Source organism: Sus scrofa, chromosome 12, assembly GCF_054392235.1.
Source record: "Sus scrofa isolate SSC_HxYL_T2T_F1_AM1 chromosome 12, Sscrofa_HxYL_maternal_Yorkshire_Landrace_v2.0, whole genome shotgun sequence".
Taxonomy (NCBI): Eukaryota; Metazoa; Chordata; class Mammalia; order Artiodactyla; family Suidae; genus Sus; species Sus scrofa.
The window spans coordinates 25695210-25715903 of NC_139394.1; the positions used below are offsets into that span (position 1 = coordinate 25695210).

The window sequence follows — 20694 nt, forward strand, 5'->3', positions numbered from 1 at the left end:
TTTTCTTTTTATGGTCGAACCTGTGGCATATTCCCAGGTCAGGGATCAAACCCACACCCCCGGAACGACCCGAGCTTCTGCAGTCAGGATCTTAACCCCCCGCGCCACAGAGGGAACTCCATGTCCCCCCCTCTTCTATCCTGCTTCTCGCATGGAGCAGACATTCAATAACAGTGAAGAAATCATGACTTTACAGGCTCTTTGTCCTCAGGTCGGCTGGGGTGATCTAAATGACTAGGCGGAATTCCCCGGGACCAGATGTGAAAGGGGAGAAGGACCCCCCCAATCCAGTCCTCGACCCAGCTCCTGAATGGGAATGACGGGTTTTAGGAAGAGAGTGGAGGGGGAAAGGGGAGGGGGTTCTAAGGAGTAACTGTTGCCAAAGGACTTCGCTCCCCCACCCCGGGGTCGGGGGGGGGGGGGGGAGCGGCTCAGGGAATTGCAGTCTTTTCAGACCCCACAAAGTGCCACCCGCTGCCCCTGGGGAAGCTCTCCAAGCGCATTTCCAAGTGGGGTCAGCAGCGCCCCAGCAGGTGGTGGAGGGATGCGAGAAAGGAGTTCAAAGCGGGACTAGGGCACGGACTCCCAGTGCGTGGAGCCGGGCGTCTTTACTCATTCTCTAAGAGACAGTGAACAGCCACCGGCTGCCTGGGTGACCCAGGACATTTGGTTCTGGCTGAGGAGGGGGCTGAGGAGGGGCAGGCAGTCTGGGTGAGGGGCTCCAGTGCCATCAGCTTATCAGACAACCGCCTTTCTCCTTGAAGGGATTCTTGTCCTCAGGGATGCCTTTGAGAAGAGGGTCATTTCCTGCTTCGGCCTCCACGTAATCTTTGATTTCCTTTCCTGTCTTAGAAATCTGCAAGAAAGCAGAGCGTTGGAGTTCCCATCATGGTGCAGTGGTTAACGAATCCAACTGGGAACCATGAGGTTGTGGGTTCGATCCCTGCCCTTGCTCAGTGGGTTAAGGATCCAGCATTTCTGTGAGCTGTGGTGTAGGCTGCAGACGCGGCTCGGATCCCGCGTTGCTGTGGCTCTGGCGTAGGCCAGTGGCTACAGCTCCGATTCGACCCCAGCTTGGGAACCTCCATATGCCGCGGGAGCGGCCCAAGAAATAGCAAAAAAAAAAAAAAAAAAAAAAAAAAAGAAAGCAGAGCATGGTTCTAGCCCTTGTCTGTTGCTCAGGAGTCATGATTGAGTCAGTCTCAAGAAAACAGCCTTCTGGGAGTTCCCTCTGTGGCTCGGACTAGTGAGGGGGAGGATGCTAGTTTGATGCCTGACCTCGCTCAGCGACTTAAGGATCCGCTGTTGCCGAACGCTGTGGTGTAGGTCACAGATGCGGCTCCGATCCCACATTGCTATGGCCGTGGTGTAGGCTGGTGGCTGCAGCCCTGCTTCAACCCCTAGCCTGAGAACGTCCATATGGTGCGGCGCAAAAAGGACAAAAAGTAAAAAGAGGAAGGGGTGTTCCCGTTGTGGCGCAGTGGTTAACGAATCCGACTAGGAACCATGGGGTTGAGGGTTCAGTCCCTGGCCTTGCTCAGTGGGTGAGGGATCTGGCGTTGCCATGAGCTGTGGTGTGGGTTGCAGACGAGGCTCGGATCCCATGTTGCTGTGGGTCTGGCGTAGACTGGAGGCTACAGCTCCGCTTTGACCCCTAGCCTGGGAACCTCCATGTGCCATGGGAACGGCCCTAGAGAAAGGCAAAAAGACAAGAAAAAAAAAGAAAGAAAGAGAGAAGAAGGATACCTTCTCTTGGGCAGGGTGGGGGATTGAGGCCAGAGAGGAAAAAGAGGAGAGGCACAGGCAGATGCGAGAGGGGTGCGAGTTCCTTGAGCAGAACCCCAAAGACCAACTCTTACTGGGAGGGCCATTTGGCCAGGCCCCGCTCCGGACAGGGCTGGACCAGGCTGGATACACGGAGCCCTCCAGGCTCTGCGCCCATCTCTTGCGCACCTTCGTGAGCTCAAACCCTGGCCTCCTTCCCTATCCCAGCTCTTTCCAGAGGCAGCTAGATCTCCTTCCACTGCCCTGCTGTCCATCACTTCCTCCTTCGCATCCTGGCTCCAAGGGGACCAGAAAGGGATGGAGGAGAGGGTGTGGGGAAGGGAGGAGGAGGCTCACCAGGGCTCTTGGGGTCTTCACTTCCTTCTTCAGCTGCTCCACCTCCATCTTCAAGAGCTCCTTCTCGCTGAGATCCTGGGCCATCCTGCCCCGGAGAGACCAGGTCCTGGAAAGGATTCCACAGCCGAAGCTGCACATCCCTTGGGCTCACCTAGCTCCCTTCTCTGCACTCTCTACACCTCAGCATCTCCCCGCTCTCCCCCTGCCTTCTGTGGCCTCCCTTCAGGCCCTTCATTGCTCACCCCTACCGGGTATGCACTGTACCACCCCCGCCCCATCATAAGTCCAGGCTCAAGAGACGAGGATGCTCCAGTCTGATGGGCTCTTGGCCTTTGGAGAAGGACCTATCTATGGCGGAAATGGGAATCAGAGCGTGGAGAAGGGGGAGAAAAGGAGTTTCTTTCCTTGAGCAAGATTTGGGAAGCAGGAGTTCCCGTCGTGGCGCAGTGGTTAACGAATCTGACGAGGAACCATGAGGTTGCAGGTTCGATCCCTGCCCTTGCTCAGTGGGTTAAGGATCCGGTGTTGCCGTGAGCTGTGGTGTAGGTCGCAGACCCAGCTTGGATCCTGCGTTGCTGTGGCTGTGGTGTAGGCCGGCGGCTATAGCTCTGATTGGACCCCTAGCCTGGGAACCTCCATATGCCACGGGAGCAGCCCTAGAAAAGACAAAAACAAAAAAAGATTTGGAAGCAAAGTTAGTGTTCCACCGAATGACACAGGCAAAAGTTTTCAGGAAACTCCAGGTCCTGTCAGAGGCGCGAGTGCCCTAAGGGTTAAGAGAAGGGCTCTGATTCCAGTCTGAGCTGGATCCTTTAACCCCACTGCACTGGGCTGGGAACAGAACCCATGCCTCTGCAGCAACCAGAGTGGCTGCCGTCAGATTCTTAACCCACTGCACCATAGCGGGAACTCCCCAACTCTGATTGTGACTCCGCTGCTTCCACGCTGTGTGGCCTGAGGCAATGTTGATCATCCTCCTGGAGCCTCCATTTCCCCATCTGCACAATGGGTATAATGAGTGGTACCTGCCTTTCCTGATTATTGTGAGTCCTAAGACCACAACGCATGTGAAATACTCTCACACACCGCCTGGCGCATAATGAACTCGATACAATTATCATCGTCACCGTCACCATCATCTCCCTCCCTCCTCCAGGGTCATCGGGGAGGCCTGCCCGGTGCCTCATGTCAACCACTGTAAGCCGAGATCCCAGCCCAGTGCAACCGCAGCCCCTCTCACCTGCCAAGCAAGAGCGTGCACTTCAAGCCACTTGTCCCCGACCCAGACAAGATGGGGTTTGAGCCTCCTGGCTCCTGATCAGCTGAAAGTCTTTGGATAAAGCAGATGGTCTGGAAGCCCAAATCTCTCATGCCTAAGCTGATCATAGGCTCAAGGTTCCAAGCCCATCCGGCAGCCTGAGCCTCCAAGACGGCCACCACTGCAGGCCCCCTGCCCCCCTCCCCCCGGGCATCAGCCCCATGCCCCTAGGGACCCCCTCTGGTTCTGGCTTAGAGCCCATTTCTCTAGTTCTCACCCTCCAGCCCTGCAAGCTCCCTTTTCCCTGCCTTCTCCCCCCAAGCCCTCTGCTTCCCTACCTCTGAGCCTGCTCTGAGGCTATTCTTTCTCCCCAGTGAGGCAAGTCCTGGGGAGCTGCTGTGTCCCCCATTCAAGCCCCACAATTTCCCCTTACAAGGTTCTCCCAGCTCAGGCTCCATTCACCCATTCAATGAAAAGGCACTCACTTAGGATGCTGTGCCCATCGGCGCTGGGGGCCGTGGCCACCTATAACACTTGTGTCCCTGCTCTTTTGCCTCCATGCCTCTCTGGAGCCCTGCCTTAGGTTCTCCCTCAGCCATCCCGGAGCACAGAGTCCGCATCTGGATCTCGCTCTTGGTTTTCTCCCAGAACCGCACAACGGCTATGCCCTTGAGCAGTCCCTGGGCTCCTGCTGAGATGGACTCCTGACCAATGACAAGGGACCCTCTCCAGGAGCAGATGTTATGGGACCAATGTGGTCAGTAAGGGATTCTCTTTTTATTTTTTAATTTTTTTGTGTGTGTTTTGGACTTTTCTAGGGCCGCACCCATGGCATATGGAGGTTCCCAGGCTAGGGGTCCAATCGGAGCCGTAACCACTGGCCTACGCCAGAGCCACAGCAATACCAGATCCGAACCACGTCTCATGGCAACGCCGGATCCTTAACCCACTGAGCAAGGCCAGGAGTCACACCCGCAACCTCATGGTTCCTAGTCGGATTCGTTAAGCACTGCGCCACGACGGGAACGCTGGGATTCTCTTTTCTTCCTGACTCTAGACTGACACTCGACTCCTCAGTGGAAGGGGTGGGGAGGAGGCCAGAGTTCATCTCAAGCTTTCCCTGCCCCAGGATCCAAGTCCCACTCCCAGCTGTGAGCTCTAAGAATTTGAGATCAGGAGTTCCCGTTGTGGCTCAGTGGTAACAAACCTGACTAGTATCCGTGAGGATGTGGGTTCAATCCCTGGCCTCGATCAGTGGATTAAGGATCTGGCTGTTGCTGTGAGCTGTGGTGTAGGTCACAGACTCGGCTCGGATCCTGCATTGCTGTGGCTCTGGTGTAGGCTGGCAGCTGTAGCTCTGAGCTGACCCCAGCCTGGGAACTTCCATACCCTGCGGGCGTGGCCCTAAAAAGACCAAAAATAGAAAAAAAGAAGAAGGATTTGAGATCAGGACAGGACCCCAGAGGTCATCCTGAGTCCTCTGTGATGCAGGAAAAAATGGGGCACATACCTGCTGAGGCTGGCTCAGTGCTCGGTCCACCTCTGCCTCCTAAGACCGACCGGATAATCTGGAATTTAAATCTGGTGCTTCTCCAAGCCAAGTCCTTCCTGCCATCTAGCCTGAGTCCCTCACGCTGCCTTTGGTCAGTTTCATCTTGTCCTGCCTCCATCAGGCACAGAGTGTGTACACCAGGTCTTCACGGCAGGGTACCCTTCGGAGACTTGATAACCCTTCTCAGGGGACCTCTGGTTGTATCTTCCCGGCGTCCAATCTGACTCCTCTCGGCTGCTGCATCAGCAGCTTCCCATTGCTGCCGCCCTGCCGGCCCACAGCCCCCCAGCCTGACCCGACTCCATATCCTCTCCACCCTCCAGTGCCCTGTCTCTTGGTGACTCATCCCCGAGCTTCCCAAGGAAGCCCCCACCCTCTGCCCTTTCCTCCCCTTCCATGAGTGGAAAATTCATCTCCACCCCCCCAGAGCAGGCCAGCCCCTTCCTCCTAGACTCCCACCCCAGACCGCGCGCGCCACAGTTTCCTCTCCAGGCCCAGGGAGCAATCACAGCCGCCCCCATCTTGACTTCCTCTGCGGGGAGAGAATGGGGGGCTGGGCCCCCAAAGGCCCTCTCCCCCGCCCCCACCCCCCCACCCCAACCCTCGCTTCCCCCTTCCCCTAGGCGGGGGACAGAGAGGCACAGGCCCAGGGAGCAGGGACTGACTTCCTCTTGTCCCAGAATGAGCATGCCTGCCCTTTGCGAGCAGGTTTGGGGCTCTCACGAAGAGGAAACCAAAAGCAGTGAGAGAGAGAGAAGGCGGAGCGACCGATCAAGGGCAGGGTGAGGTGCAAAACCGGCCGGCTCCCCGGGGAGCCCAGCAGAGACGGGGGCCATGGCGGAGCTGCAGCAGCTGCAGGAGTTTGAGATCCCCACGGCCCGGGAGGCTCTGCGGGGCAACCACAGCGCCCTGCTGCGGGTCGCGGACTACTGCGAGGACAACTACGTGCAGGTAGGCAGCCCCGCACCCCAGCCCCACCAGGCGCCTGGAGCCTGTCCTGACAGGTGCTTGGCTTGGACCCGGCTGAAATATGCCCCCGACCCAGATCGGCTTCACCCCAGCCCCCCAAAACCTGAACACTGACCCTGCTCCCCAAACCCCCACGGTGCCCCCTTCTCTCCTCCAGAGCCTCAGGGATGCCAGCCTGGGCAGTGCGACCCCGTCCTGCCACGGGCCTCGGCTCCTTCCCAGCCTCATCATCATATCCAGAGGCCCAAAGACTTGGCCTCGCACACCTGTTGGTGCCAACCTTCCCTGTTGAGGATGGCTCTAGGTGCGACTTCAGCAGAACTTTCCAAACTTTGTTGTGAACTTGAGATGCACCAAGGGAAGGTCTCTCCCTGATATCTGAAGGAGAGCTGAGAGAGGTCAGACTACACCGGGTTAAGGAGATGGGGTCTGGAGTTCCCAGCGTGGCTCAGTGGTTAGCGAATCTGACTAGCAACCATGAGGACACAGGTTCGATCCCTGGCCTTGCTCAGTGGGTTAGGATCTGGGGTTGCTGTGAACTGTGGTGTAGGTTGCAGACATGGCTGAGATCCCCCATGACTGCGGCTGTGGTGTAGGCTGGCAGCTATAGCTCCAATTAGACCCCTAGCCTGGGAACCCCCATAGACACGGGTGTGGCCCTAAAAAGCAAAAAAAAAAAAAAAAAAAAATGATGGGGTCTGACTCAGAGGCAGGGGGATGGGCCATATGACTGCTGGGAGCAGGCTACAAGCAAAAGACAAGGATAGTGGCATTTTAGAATGGTTTTCTAAGGAGTTCCCTGGCGGTCTAGTCGTTAAGGGTCCTGTGTTGTCACTGGTGGGGCTCAGGGCTGCTGTGGCAGGGATTCGATCCTTGGTCCAGGAACTTCTGCATGACATGGGCACAGCCAGAAAGGAAAAAAAGAAATGATAGAGCACCTCTGTTATTTCACTGACCTTCTTAATCGCCTTGCGGGACCGTATCGCTATTCCTATTTCAGAGATGAAGAGACGGCAGTTCAGGGAGACAAGATGACTTGTCCAAGGTCACACGGCTTGCCAATGGTAGAGCCGGGCATCCACCCAGGCCTCCTGACTCCTCAGCCTGAGCCCTTTCCTTTCAGCCTTCCCCTCCCTGACACGCGGTATGATGTTAAGACCGTTTATGTGCACTGGGACCTCCCAGCTCAAGGGGTGTTGAAAAAACAATAGTAAAAGGAGTAAGTGTTTATGGGAAAATGGCAGCTTAAAGAAAGTCAATGACGGAGTTTCCACTGTGGCTCAGTGGGTTAAGAAGCTGACCAGTACCCATGAGGATGCAGGTTTGATCCCTGGCCTCGCTCAGTGGGTTAAGGATCAGTGGGCAAGCCATGATGTGGATGTGGCTAGGATCTGGCATTGCTGTGGCTGTGGTGCAGGCCAGCAGCTTCACCTCCGATTCTACCCCTAGCTAGGGAACTTCCATATGCTGCACCTGTGCCCCCCCCCAAAAAAAAAGAAAGAGAAAGAAAAGGAGAGGGAGAGAAATAAACAAATACATACATAAAGAGCACCAATGATAACAACAGCTAAGATACTCTGCCCCCCTAACTGCCCTCATTGCCTCCTTCAGTCCTCACCCCAATCTTGGGAGGCAAGGAGCACTCCCACTTCACAACCAGAAGGCGGAGCTTCAGAAAGGTTAACTCACTTTCCCAAGGTCTCCAAGCTAGTGGGGCTTGAATGGGAACTCAGACTCCGGAGCTCCCACGACACACACCTCTAGTTAAAAATGCTACACTGGGAGTTCCCATCGTGCATGGCTCCGTGGTTAACGAATCCGACTAGGAACCATGAGGTTGCGGGTTCGATCCCTGGCCTTGCTCAGTGGGTTGAGGATCCGGCATTGCCGTGACCTGTGGTGTAGGTCACAGACGTGGCTCGGATCTGGCGTTGCTGTGGCTGTGGCGTAGGCTGGAGGCTACAGCTCCGATTGGACCCCTAGCCTGGGAACATCCACATGCCATGGGAGCAGCACTAGGAAAGGCAAAAAGACCAAAAAAAAAAAAAGCTACACTTAGTGTAGATGTTGAATGACTAATTGTAGATACTGCAGATGAGCTGGAACATGGCTTGTAAACCATCCATTCTCCCAGCACCAGAAGGCACGCTCTTCCTACGGACTAGGATGGAGGCGCTCCTTCCATTCCTTAAACACCTTCTGCGTATCTCAAGGCACGTCTGGGTTGGTCCTCCCTTGCGCGCACAGTGTACGTAGAGATTTGGAGATCGCCAAGACCTGAGGCCAATTCCCATCTCCTGGACCTGTGGCAAATTTCCTTTTTCTTTTTTTCATCTTTTTGCCTTTTAGGGCCACACCAGCAGCATATGGTGTTCCCAGGCTAGGGATCAAACTGGAGCTGCAGCTGCCGGCCTACACCCCAGCCCCAGCAACGCCAGATCCTTAACCCCCTGAGTGAGGCCAGGGATCGAACCCGCATCCTCATGGATACTAGTAGGGTTCGTTAACCGCTGAGCCACGATGGGAATTCCTGCATTTCTTCTTTCTTCATGCAGAACACTAACTACCAGGCCACACAACCCGTTACTTCTCCCGGCTTCTCTGGGGATCTTTGGGAAGGAAACGCCTAGGAAGGGTTTGGGTGACTTCTCAGAGCTGGTTTTAAACAAGGCCTGGTTCCCACGACCTCCCTCCCCGCCTCCCTCTACCCCAACCAGGTGTCAAGAGACCCTTGGGGAATGGGGGAGGGCAGGCTGGGGTCACCTGCAGAGTTCTCTGTCAGGGTCCGATGAGTTTTCAGACAGGTGATTTGCATGATGCATAAACAGTCAGCCATGACGATGGCTGCCAGACCTTTGCGTCTCTCCAGACCTGGCCTGGGTCAAAACCCAAGCCAGGGGACAGGAGGCATTCGGGCTCTAGCCTCCCAGACCTGGGCCCAACAGACCTTTTTTTCCTGTTTGGATGGATGGGAAAAATCCAGTGATGCATTCCGCATGCCAGTCCAGGGAGGGGACAGTACAGGGGAGGCCAGCCAAGACCAAAGGAGTTGTCACCGCTCCATTCTGGGCCTTCATCTCCTCACCTAATTTTTTTTTTTTTTTTTTTTTGCTCTTTAGGGCCGCACCAACGGCATATGGAGATTCCCAGGCTAGGGGTGGAATTGGAGCTATAGTTGCTGGCCTACACCACAGCCATAGCAACTCGGGATCCAGCCTCATGGTTCCTAGCTGGATTTGATTCCGAGGCGCCACAATGGGAACTTCTCCTCAATATTAAAGGAAGGTTTTGAGCTAAACTAAGACCTGCTGTCCTTTCTGGTTTTAACTTCCTGGGCTTGATTTTTTTTTTTTTTTTTCTTTTGCTTTTTCAAAGCCCTTGGTTACATATGCTGATGCGATGAGATATAAATTGAATGCAAATGAGCAGCTCGCTCCCTCTGTTGGAACAGAAAGCAGGGAGGATCACCTGACGGGAGCGGGGGACAGAAGATTTTCTGGGCCTGCCCTTTGGCTCCAGCCTGCCCTGGGCTACCCCGGAGGCCCCCGGGTCTCTCTCAGCATCCTGTCTGGATAGGTTCTAGGTCTGTTCTCCACTACAGGCCCTGAGCGCCCCTGAGGGCCCTCAGCAAGGAGATCCTAGTGTGCAGTCTTGCTGGTCAGTCCCTGGGCCTCTCCCCAGACTTGCCCTGGCATACCCCCCTCCCCTTAATGTCCCGTCCTGGGATGAGGAAGCTGCCTGGGGAACCAAATGACCAGAGAAGTCTTGTCCCAGCCCCCACAGTCTGATCTGGGACTGAAAAAAAAAAAAAAAAAAACGCTCTTCTGTCTTCAGCCACTCCCTGCCCACCCCACCACCACCGACTGGAAGTGTGGCCCTGGCCAGAACCTGGCACAGTGCCTGGCATGCAGTAGGATGATGCCCAGCAAGTGACTGGGCTGGCATGCAATCTGCTGATTAACTCACGAACACGGATTTATTAAGTATCATGTATGTGTTGGGCACTAATCCAGGAAAGGATGCAGAATAAAACACGCGAGTTTCCTTCCTTCCAAGCACTTATTTTAGTGTGTGTGTGTGTGTGTATGTGTGTGTGTGTGTGTGAGAGAGAGAGAGAGACAGAGAGACAGAGAGAGAGAGAATGGGTGAGGGAACAGATAATAAAGTTCACAGATAAATAATTACTGATAGTGTTAAGTGCTCTGAAGAAAAGAGAACAGAGTCAATTTGACAGAGACTCCATACAGAACGGAGTTCCCATCGTGTGTGGCTCAGTGGTTAACGAATCCAACTAGGAACCATGAGGTTGCGGGTTCGATCCCTGGCCTCGCTCAGCCGGGCTAAGGATCCGGCGTTGCCGTGAGCTATGGTGTAGGTTGCAGATGAGGCTTGGATCTGGCATAGCTGTGGCTGTGGTGAAGGCTGGTGGCTACAGCTCTGATTTGACCCCTAGCCTGCGAACCTCCATAGGCCGCGGGAGCAGCACTAGAAAAGGCAAAAAGACAAAAAATAAAAAAATAAAATGCAGAAGTATTAGCTGGGGCCAGAAGGTAATCTCTGAAGAGCTGAGCGATTTAATAATAAGGATTCTTGAAAGAAGTACAGTGGAGTTCCTTGGTGACTCAGTGAGTTAAGGATCTGGTGTTGTCACTGCTGTGGCTCAGGTCATTGCTGTGCCATGGGTTCGATCCTTGGCCTGGGAACTTCCACATGCCATGAGCACAGTCCCAAGGGGGAAAAAGGTACAATGAGTGCAAAGGCCCTTGGGTAGAAACAATTTTTTTATTTTGTCTTTTTCTAGGCCCGCACCTGTGGCATAAGGGGGTTCCCAGGCTAGGGGTCCAATCGGAGCTGTAGCTGCCAGCCTATGCCACAGCCACAGCAACGTGGGATCCGAGCCGCCTCTGTGACCTCCACCACAGCTCACGGCAACGCTGGATCCTTAACCCACTGAGCGAAGCCAGGGATTGAACCTGCAACCTCATGGTTCCTCGTTGGATTTGTTAACCACAGTGCCAGGACGGGAACTTCCCGAAACAATCTTATTTTGATCAGGAACAGAGATCCAAAGGCCAGTGTGGCAGGAAGACCATGCGGGAGAGGGAGAGTGGAAGGGGAGGAGGAGGAGGAGGAGGAAAGCAGGAGCCACCCTCGGGGGGCCCATATAAGCCATGGCCAGAGGTTTGCTTGACTCTCAGAGTGTTGGGAAGCTACCGGTGGAAATGAATGATGCCACCCTTCATGGGCCTCAGTTTCTTATCTATAAAATGGACCAGAGAGTTCCTTGGTGGAGCAGTGGGTTCAGGATCCAGCGTTGTCACTGCTGTGGCGTGGGATCCATTCCTGGCCCAGGAACTTCTGCCTGCCATGGGCTCGGCAGAAAAAGAAAGGGGGAGAAAAAAAAAAGGACCACAGGTTATTGCTACCCCGAAACCAACTTGCAGACTTGAGCTAAACCAGGAGCACGGGAGGCACCAGGGGAGCTTTTAGAGGTGCAGATTCACTGGCCTCACTCCCAGGGGATTCTAGTTAGAAGATCTGGGAAATGGAGTTCCCCGTTGTGGCTCAGTGGTAACAAACCCTCCTAGTATCCATGAGGACGAGTGTTGGATCCCTGGCCTTGTTCAGTAGGTGAAGGATCCAACGTTGCCGTGAGCTGTGGTGTAGGTTTCAGATGCGGCTGGGATCCCGTGTTGCTGTGGCTGGGGTGTAGGCCGGCAGCTGCAGCTCCGATTCCACACCCCAAGCCTGGGAACTCCCAAGTGCCTCGGGTGGAGCCCTAAAAATCCAAGAAAAAAAAAAAAGAAGAAGAAGAAGAAGAAGAAGAAGAAGATCTGGGATGGGTGCCTGAGTTTGGTTGTTTGGTTTTTAAGTCTGAGAATATCTCCTCCAGCCAGTAGTGACTTCCTCTTTCCTTTCTACTGTTCACTTTTTTTTTTCTCTTTTTTATTTTTATTTTTTTACAGAATAAAATACATACATTTACACACAATTACATTCACACAGATTATTATAACATGGATCTTAAGAAACAGATTAAGTGACTCCCACTGGAGAAATGGAATGGAAAATATGCTGAGACAAATAGGAAATTTATTCTATACTTTATCCCAATTTTATGGCTTTCATCTTTACTACTTAGTTTTATTTATTACATGTCAATTTTTCCTTAAAAATTAGCATTATATCAAATTGTTATATTATGCAGCTAAAATTTATAAAGAAGAAAGCCTTACATATCATTAAATATTTTACATAGCATAGTAAAAAGAATAACAACTGGTAAGCCTCTGAAAATAAGTAGAATATAAAATGCATAAGTTGGTTAAAAAACAGTGTAACTATCTAAATATGTCCTCACAATTTGTTCCAAATCATTGATTCTTCAATAAAGGCATTACACCATTCTAGGTGATTTGATAAATAAGACATATAGACTTTACATTGTACCATGGAGAGAAATGGTTATTAATAATACAATTGTAGAACTGTATTATTTAATTGTACAGTGGCATTATTTAATTATAATTATCATAAGTTCTTTGATGGAGAGGAAATCAGAATCAGATCCAAGAAGACTTCATCATTCCAAGAATGATGTCAAATGACCCCCTTCATGGTGGATTATGCACTTATTTACTACGAGATATATTTCTTCTCCAGAGATTCCTTGTTTGTGTATCAATTGTAGATTTTTGTTTTGCAGTTATTCTGAAGTTTTGATGTAAGAGTCTATATGTATATGAGATTGTTTTAAGTTGTTGTTCTCCTAATTGCAAGTTCATCTCTGGTGTCCCGCATTTGTACCCACCTCTTCTCATGATTTCTGATTTTGATGGTATAATTGTGCATGGGGGATTTTGTATCTTTACTGTATATATACCTTTACTGGTGAGTCTTGCCATTTGTGGAATTTTTGTTTCCTGTTGCTGATCTTTTCTTTCCTGCCTAGAGAAGTTCCTTTAGTATTTGTTGTAAGGCTGGTTTAGTGTTGCTGAATTCTCTCAGCTTTTGCTTATCTGAGAAAGTTTTGATTTCTCCTTCAAATCTGAATGAGAGCCTTGCTGGGTAGAGTATTCTTGGTTGGAGGTTTTTTTCTTTTCATCACGTTAAGTATATCATGCCACTCCCTTCTGGCTTGCAGAGTTTCTGCTGAAAAATCTGCCAATAACCCGATTGGGGTTCCCTTGTATGTTACTTGTTTCTTTTCCCTAGCTGCTTTCAAGATTTTCTCTTTGTCTTTCATTTTGGTCAGTTTGATTATTATGTGTCTCGGTGTGTTCCTCCTTGGGTTTATTTTATATGGTACTCGTTGTGCCTCCTGGATTTGAGTGAATGGTTCCTTTCCCATGTTGGGGAAATTTTCGGCTATTATCTCTTGGAATATTTTTTCTGTCCCCTTCTCTCTCTCTTGTCCTTCTGGCACTCCTATAGTATGGATGTTGGTGTGTTTAATATTGTCCCAGAGTTCCCTGAGACTCTCTTCATTTTTTTTCAATCTTTTTTCTCTTTTCTGTTCTGCATCCGTAATTTCTTCTAATCTGTCCTCCACCTCACTTATTCGTTCTTCTGCCTCCTGTATTCTGCTGTTAGCTGCTTCTAGTGAGTTTTTTATTTCAGTTATTGTACTTTGCATCTCTTCTTGTTTAAGTTTTATATCTTGTATTTCTTTGGTTAGTGTTTCCTGTAAGTTATCCATCTTTGCCTCCAGTTTATTTCCAATGTCTTGCATCATCTTCAGCATCGACAGTCTAAAGTCTTTTTCCTGGAGGCTGAGAATCTCCTCATTGCTTAGCTGATTTTCTGGGGTTTTTCCTTTTTCCCTCATCTGAGTTATAGTTCTCTGTCTTTTCATTTTTATAGGTTTTTGGTGTGGTGACCTTTTTATAGATAATAGAGCTGTAGCCTCTCTTACTTCTGGTGTCTGCCCCCCTTGTGGCTGAAGTCGGTATGGGGGCCTTGCTGTAGGCTTCCTGATGGGAGGGGCTGATGCCTGCCCACTGGTAGGTGGAGTCGATTCTAATCCCTCTGGTGGGTGGGGCTTAGTCTCTGGTTGGGATTAGGGGCTGCTGTGTGCCTGAGGTTCTTTAGGTAGCCTGTTTACTGAGGGGTGGGGCTGTGATCCCACCTGGATTGTTTGCCCTGGGGCTTCTCAGCACTGACTGACGGGTGGGGCCAGATTTTCCCAAAATGGCCACCTCCAGAGAAAGGCAACTGCTGAATATATTCCTGAGAGCTTTGCCTTCAATGTCCGTCCCTCACAACAAGCCACATTCACCCCTGTTTTCCCATGATATCCTCCAAGAACTGCAGTCAGGTTTGACCTAGGTTCCTGTGGAGACCTCGCTCTGCCCTGGGACCCAGTGCACGTGAAAGTCTGTGTGCGCCTTTTAAGAATGGGGTCTCCGTTTCCCCCAGTCCTGTGGAGCTCCTGTGCACAAGCCCTGCTGGTCTTAAATGCCAGATGCTCCAGGGGCTCTTTCTCCCAGTGACAGATCCCAGCATGTGAGGGTTTGATGTGGGGCTCAGAACTCTCACTCCTGTAGGTGAGTCTCTGTGAGCCAGTTAGTTTTCAGTCTGTGGAGCTTCCCACCTGGGAGGTATGGGGTTGTTTATATCATGAAATCACCCCTCCTACCTGTGGATGTGGCCTCCTCTTTTTCTTCTGGAGTATACTGTTCACTTTTTACTGTGCCACCCACCTCCCCCAAAGCCCAGGAAGCTGGTAGAGCCAAGCCTCAGGCTGACTATTTGAGAAGGGTATCTTTTCCTCACCTTACATGCAGATCCCAGGGCCACAGGTTTGCTTCGCTTCCCTGATGTTCCCTCTCTAAGCCATTCTTTTTTTTTTTTTTTTTTTTGCTTTTTTTTAGGGCCGCACCTGCGGCATATGGAGGGGCCCAGGCTAGGGGTCCAATCAGAGCTGCAGCTGCCAGCCTGCGCCACAGCCACAGCCACAGCCACACCAGATTTGAGCCACATCTGCAACCTACAACACTGTTCACGGCAACTCCAGATTCTTAACCCACTGAGCGAGGCCAGGGATCAAACCTGCATCCTCATGCATACTAGGTGGATTCGTTTCTGCTGAGCCACCAGGGAAACTTCCCCCATGTCATCCTTCGAGAAAACACCTGAACCATCTAAGGGTTGAGGCTTTCTCCCAGCTCAGCCCTCGCCTGCCTCATCCCTTACCCCACCCTAGCCCATCCAGCCAAGGATCCAGGGAGACAGGGTGGCCTGAGGCCAGGACTGCGTGTCTTTCAGGCCACAGACAAGCGGAAGGCGCTGGAGGAGACCATGGCCTTCGCCACCCAGGCCCTGGCCAGTGTGGCCTACCAGGTGGGCAACCTGGCTGGAAACACTCTGCGTATGTTGGACCTTCAGGCGGCTGCCCTGCGGCAAGTGGAAGCCCGAGCGAGCATACTGGGCCTGGTAAGCACTGTGGGGAGACTGCTCACATCAGCCCCCAACTCTTTTTTTTTTTTTTTTTTTTTGTCTTTTTACCTTTTCTAGGGCCGCTCCCGTGGCCTATGGAGGTCCCAGGCTGGGGGTCTCATCAGAGCTGTAGCCACCAGCCTACACCAGAACCACAGCAACGCGGGATCCAAGCTGTGTCTGTGACCTACACCACAGCTCATCTCAACACCGGATCCTTAACCCACTGAGTGGAGTTAGGGATCGAACCTGCCACCTCATGGTTCCTAGTCAGATTTATTAACCACTGCGCCACGACGGGAAATTCAGCCCCCAACTCTTAATCCCCTCCTGGACACCTTCTGCAGCCTTCCTCCATGTCCAAACGCACATGCCAGGCTTTTTGAGCCCTCTTGTCTCTGTAACTATGTCTCAGGGGTGGGCCTTGCTGCTCCATCAGACCAGGAATTCTGTGATGGCAGAACTTTTCTTTTTTTTTCTTTTTGATTTTTCCTTTTTTTTTTTTTTTTTTTTTTTTTTAGAGCCGTACCCATGGCATAAAGAAGTTCCCAGGCTAGGGGTCTAATGGGAGCTGTAGGCACCAGCCACAGCCAAGTGGGATCTGAGCCGCATCTGCGACCTACACCTCAGCTTACGGCAACACCGGATCCTTAACCCACTGAGCAAGACCAGGGATGGAACCCAGAACCTCATGGTTCCCAGTCGGATTCGTTACCCACTGAGCCATGACCGGAACTCCCTGGCAGAACTTTTTTTTCCCTGAGTTCTCTCCTATACGACAGACAGTAGGCTCTCCCCATCACGGGGGCTGCATGGGACAGGAAAGAGGCAAATGGACCCAGTTTCCATCCTAACACAGGCAGTGACTTAGGAAAAATCCCAGACCCACAGTGCTTGCCTGGCAAGGTATCCTCAGCCCTGGCAGCACTGCCACTACCCCCCACCCTATCTAGCACACACGCCCTCCTCCTTCCTTCCTGGATCCTTGGCCGAGACACTGCCCCATAAACCACCCGCACAGCTCCAGTTACACATCAGCCTGGCCTGTGTATCCTCCACAGGTTCCGTGTGGGTGTGTCTTTTCCTCTCACCCCAGCAGGCTGGAGGTCCCGCCCTCCCGGGGCTGCAGCTTTCTCCACAGAACATTCCAAGAGGAAGTTAATTCACTTCATAGTGTCCCCCCAAAGGGAGAGCTGCTCCAGCCACAATTCTCAGCCACCTCCGCATTGACCCACTCTGCTCCCGAGCCAGCCCCGTCTCTTCCCTGCACCCCCAGGGATGCTGTGCTTTCCCTTTGCCTCTGGTTCCTGCTCAGCGAACAATAAATAACCCTTGTTCTCTTCCGCCAGGAAGTTGCTCCAAAGTAGCTCCATCCTCCCCTGGCCACTCTTTTCCCAAATGCTGTGTGGCCTTGGGGACAGACCTCCCTCTTTCTCTCTGGACTTCACGGCCTCCTCTGGTCCTCCCCCCGCCCCCCAACATCTTAAAGGGCGAGGTGCTGGGCAGAGGCCATCTCACTGTCACCTCCAACCCTGTGTCTGTGTCGCAGATGGTGAACATGCATATGGAGAAGGTGGCCCGAAGGGAGATCGGTACTTTAGCCACCGTCCAGCGGCTGCCCCCCAGCCAGAAAATCATCGCCCCTGAGAGCCTACCTCCCCTGACCCCCTACTACAGGAAACCCCTCAACTTTGGTTGCCTGGATGACATTGGCCATGGGATCAAGGTAAAGAGAGGGGCCCCTCCTCTTTCTCTACAGCCCACCCTCTTCTGCCTCACCGATCTCTTCTCTCTAGAGCCTCAGCTCTCTTCCACGGCCATGTTCTTGTCCCCACCTGCGGCCTCTTTCCTTCCTCAGTCCCTGAAGCCATCATCCTAAGTGGCTGCCCACCCCACAAGGCCTCCTTAAAGAGGAGACTCCGGGAGTTCCCATTGTGGCTCAGTGGTTAATGGATCCGACTAGGAACCATGAGGTTGCAGGTTCGAACCCTGGCCTTGCTCAGTGGGTGAAGGATCCGGAGTTGCCATGAGCCGTTTTGTAGGTCACAGACAAGGGTCAGATCCTGCAACACTCCAGATGACACTAGAAGCTTCCTAGTATCTAAATGACCCCCTGATATCCTTTTCTTTCTTTCTTTTTCTTTTTTTTGGTTGTCTTTTTGCCTTTTCTTGAGCCGCTCCGGCGGCATATGGAGGTTCCTAGGCTAGGGGTCGAATTGGAGCTGCAGCCACTGGCTTACGCCAGAGCCACAGCAACGCAGGATCCGAGACGCGGCTGGGACCCACGCCACAGCTCACGGGCAATGCCAGATGCTCAACCCACTGAGCGAGGCCAGGGATCGAACCCACACCCTCATGGTTCCTAGTCGGAATCATGGACCACTGCGCCGCGACGCGAACTCCGCCCCCACACCCCATATCCTTTAACACACCTTCTTCCCCCAAAGAGAAAGTACACTCCCTCCTTCAGTCACCAGCCCATTCTACCCATTGTCCAACCTCAGTTCTTCGTGCTTCAGCTCAAGTCCCTTTTGTCTTGTCCCTCCTGAAGGACAGCGGAAGACATCATTCCCCGTGCATCCTCTCTTGGGCAAACGCTGTCCGTCACACAGGTGCTCCCTGGCACGTGTGTTTGCACCTTGTCACTTGAACACTCCAAGGGTTCTGCCCCTCTCTGCCCCCAACTCCCCAAAGCCAGTGCCGCAGGCCGGCCAACAGGGGACAATTCTAAATGGGAGGTCCTTTCCCTACCACCTCCGCAGCCCCGCGCGGGGGTTGGGGTTTCTCAGGGTTGGGGACCAGCGAGCTGGGGGCTGCTGGGGGGAAAAGGGTGGGGCTCGGCAGAGGAGGAAGCGGCCGTCAGACCCAAGCCCCAGGCAGCGGGTGAGGGGGGTGGGAAGAGGGGCTGGGAAGTGGAAGCGGGAACTTGCCGGTGGCCACGCTCTCTCTCCCGGCCCTCGCCCGCCCCTCCCCCATTTCCTCTCCGGGAGGAGGGGCCACGGCGGCGTGGGGGCGGGGCAACGAGTCAGCCCCGCCCCCTGCTTCCCCTCCCCTCCACCCGCAGGATTCGAGCACGCAGCTGTCTCGGACCGGGACCCTGTCTCGAAAGAGCATCAAGGCGCCTGCCGCACCCGCCTCCGCCACCCTCGGGTGAGGCCTCGCCGCGATCCTAACCTGCCCCGCCCAAGTCCACAAACTCGACTCCCCCACCCTCGCTTCAAGCCGGGCGCCAAACTTCCTCCTGCCAGCTGCCAGCTGCCAGCTACCACCTCCTCCCCGTCCCGACCCCCTGCCTGCCAGCAGCCTTCCCTCTTGCTGACACCCTTCCCCTCCACCCCTAGGAGAGCGCCCCGGATCCCCGAGCCGGTGCAGCCCCCCGTGGTGCCCAACGGCAAGCTCTCCGCCGCCTCCTCTGCCTCCTCCCTGGCCTCGGCCGGGTGAGCCCACGGGCCCAAAAAATAGGATGGCTGGGGCGGGGGGGGGGGCGGGGCGGGGCGGTGAGAGGCCACAGGAGAACAAGGGCGGGGCTTAAAACTAAAGGGGCGGGGCCAGTTGATGCCGAGTTAGGGAGGGCGTCCCCCAGTCAAGCCTAAGCCCCCCCCACCCCTTCTCTGGTCTTCAGCAGCGCTGAAGGGGTCGGTGGTGTCTCCGCGGTCAAGGGGCAAGCAGCACCTCCGCCCCCTCCACCTGCTGCCTCCGACGTCTTCCTGCTGCCCCCTCCACTGGAGGAACTGCCCCTGCCCCCGCCGGGTAAGGAGCTCCGCCCTCCCCTCCTAGCTCAACTTTGGGGTCTTTGCCTCACCCCAACACTTCTCCCCACCCCTTGGATCCAATTGGGCCTCTCCGTGGATGCTTTGCAACAGGCGTAAGGGGAAGGGGAAGCGAACGTAGTTGAGCGCACCTGCTTTATACCAGGCCCCCGGGGGCGAAGCGTCTCACCCACCTTCCCACTTAAACTTAACCCTAAGAGAATCTCCACACTCCCATTTAAGAGAAGCTGAGCCTGAGAGTTAAATTGACTTGCCCCAGGCTCACCAAGCTAAGTGGCAGAGTCTGCTCACCCTACAAGATTCGATTCACCGTCACTCAGTGTTTACTAAGCACCTCCTGCCTGCTAGGCATTGTGGGAGGAGCAGGATGAACGAGGGTAAGAGGCAGATTACCTAAAACGAGTAGATCCTTGGAGTTCTTTGTGGCACAGTGGATTGAGACTCCAGCCGTGTCAATGCGGCGGTTTGGGTCGAAGCCCTGGCCTGGGAGCTTCCATATGCCACAGGCTTGGCCAAAAAATAACATGGATAAACCCTGGAGCCCTGCTCTTTGAACAGTGACGTTCAAAGAGTGGCAGGTTGCCTGTCACATTGGCAGCCTTTCTGCTTTTCCCTCTCAGCCCCAGAGCTGCCCCTCCCCCTGGACCTGCCCCCTCCTCCACCCCTGGATGTAGACGACTTGGGGCTTCCACCTCCACCCCCACCAGGCTTTGGGCCAGAAGAGCCTAGCTGGATCCCTGATGCATACTTGGAGAAAGGTACTTGACTCTTGAGACGGGAAAGGGCACCAGATCCTGGGTTCAGGGCTCCCCCCACCCAACTCTTCCATCACAGAGTCATCCTCCCCTCCCTTCTGCAAAGGTGGTCTGCACCCCACCCCCTGCAAAGGAAGCAGCTGGCCTCATTATTAGCTCAGCTGGGGAAGAATGGGGCGGGGGGGCCTTTGGAAAAGGCATCTCCTGTCCCACTCCCTGCAGCCTTCTCCCCTAGTTGCTCCCTAGAGTCTAGCATGCAGGGCGCCAGCATCCCCATGGTTGCAGGAAGCACATCTCATGGCGCCCTCCCCTCCCGCCCTGCAGTGGTAACGCTGTACCCATACACTGGCCAGAAGGACAACGAACTCTCCTTCTCTGAGGGCACCGTTATCTGCATCACCCGCCGCTACTCTGATGGCTGGTGTGAGGGCGTCAGCTCCGAGGGTTCCGGATTCTTCCCTGGGAACTATGTGGAGCCCAGCTGCTGACAGCCAGGGATCTCTGGGGTGCTGACCCAGGCACTGCCATGAGCCCCATGCCAGAGCCAGCTCTCGTGAAGCCTGGACTAGACCTGCACACCTCCTGGGGCCATGAGCTGTGACTGCCCCTTCCCCACCACCCCGCTGCAGTGGGAAGGCTCTGGGGAGAAGAAGTACACAGAGCTCTACTGCAGACAGGAAAAGAACTGGAAGCCAAGGAGCTTGGTGATCTTATCCACGGAGGATGCTTAATGCCGTGCAGGACGGGGTCTCCAGTTGCAAGTGCCAACTTTGAATAAAACGCGTGATGAGCTCCTGGTGATTGCCCTGAAGGGCTGGGGGGACAGAGGGA

General features: G+C 53.8%; 2 protein-coding genes across 6 annotated transcripts; one reads left to right on the plus strand and one right to left on the minus strand.

Moving 5' to 3' along the window:
• Positions 1–571: 571 nt before the first annotated feature.
• LOC100621431 (guanine nucleotide-binding protein G(I)/G(S)/G(O) subunit gamma-T2) lies at positions 572–6980 on the minus strand. 4 transcript variants are annotated; one of them, XM_084984772.1, is made up of 3 exons: positions 6857–6980; positions 2122–2227; positions 572–856 (listed from the first exon to the last, which is right to left on the minus strand). In XM_084984772.1, the coding sequence occupies exons 2-3, from the start codon at positions 2203–2205 to the stop codon at positions 731–733; spliced, it is 210 nt and encodes a 69-aa protein (XP_084840898.1). In that variant the 5' UTR covers positions 2206–2227; positions 6857–6980; the 3' UTR covers positions 572–730. The 4 variants fall into 4 exon arrangements, with proteins under 4 accessions (XP_084840898.1, XP_020922790.1, XP_020922791.1 ...); XM_021067131.2 differs by lacking the exon at positions 6857–6980 and adding an exon at positions 5018–5258; XM_021067132.2 differs by lacking the exon at positions 6857–6980 and adding an exon at positions 4890–5103.
• Positions 5564–20655, plus strand: LOC100621521 (ABI gene family member 3). Of its 2 annotated transcripts, none has more exons than XM_021067123.2 (8): positions 5564–5882; positions 15168–15335; positions 16888–17064; positions 18403–18488; positions 18680–18775; positions 18961–19088; positions 19729–19866; positions 20188–20655. In XM_021067123.2, the coding sequence occupies exons 1-8, from the start codon at positions 5766–5768 to the stop codon at positions 20349–20351; spliced, it is 1074 nt and encodes a 357-aa protein (XP_020922782.2). In that variant the 5' UTR covers positions 5564–5765; the 3' UTR covers positions 20352–20655. The 2 variants fall into 2 exon arrangements, with proteins under 2 accessions (XP_020922782.2, XP_020922783.2); XM_021067124.2 differs by having other exon boundaries at positions 18964–19088.
• Positions 20656–20694: the final 39 nt, after the last annotated feature.

Coding starts and splice junctions, on each gene's coding strand:
- LOC100621431 (XM_021067130.2), bottom strand. CDS start 3,507: ATGATCAGCTTAGGCATGAGAGATTTGGGCTTCCAGACCATCTGCTTT. Junction 2,228..3,361: donor TGCACGCTCTTGCTTGGCAG/GTGAGAGGGGCT, acceptor AATCCTTTCCAG/GACCTGGTCTCTCCGGGGCA. Junction 857..2,121: donor TGAAGACCCCAAGAGCCCTG/GTGAGCCTCCTC, acceptor GCTTTCTTGCAG/ATTTCTAAGACAGGAAAGGA.
- LOC100621521 (XM_021067123.2), top strand. CDS start 5,766: ATGGCGGAGCTGCAGCAGCTGCAGGAGTTTGAGATCCCCACGGCCCGG. Junction 5,883..15,167: donor GCGAGGACAACTACGTGCAG/GTAGGCAGCCCC, acceptor CGTGTCTTTCAG/GCCACAGACAAGCGGAAGGC. Junction 18,776..18,960: donor TCCTCCCTGGCCTCGGCCGG/GTGAGCCCACGG, acceptor TCTGGTCTTCAG/CAGCGCTGAAGGGGTCGGTG.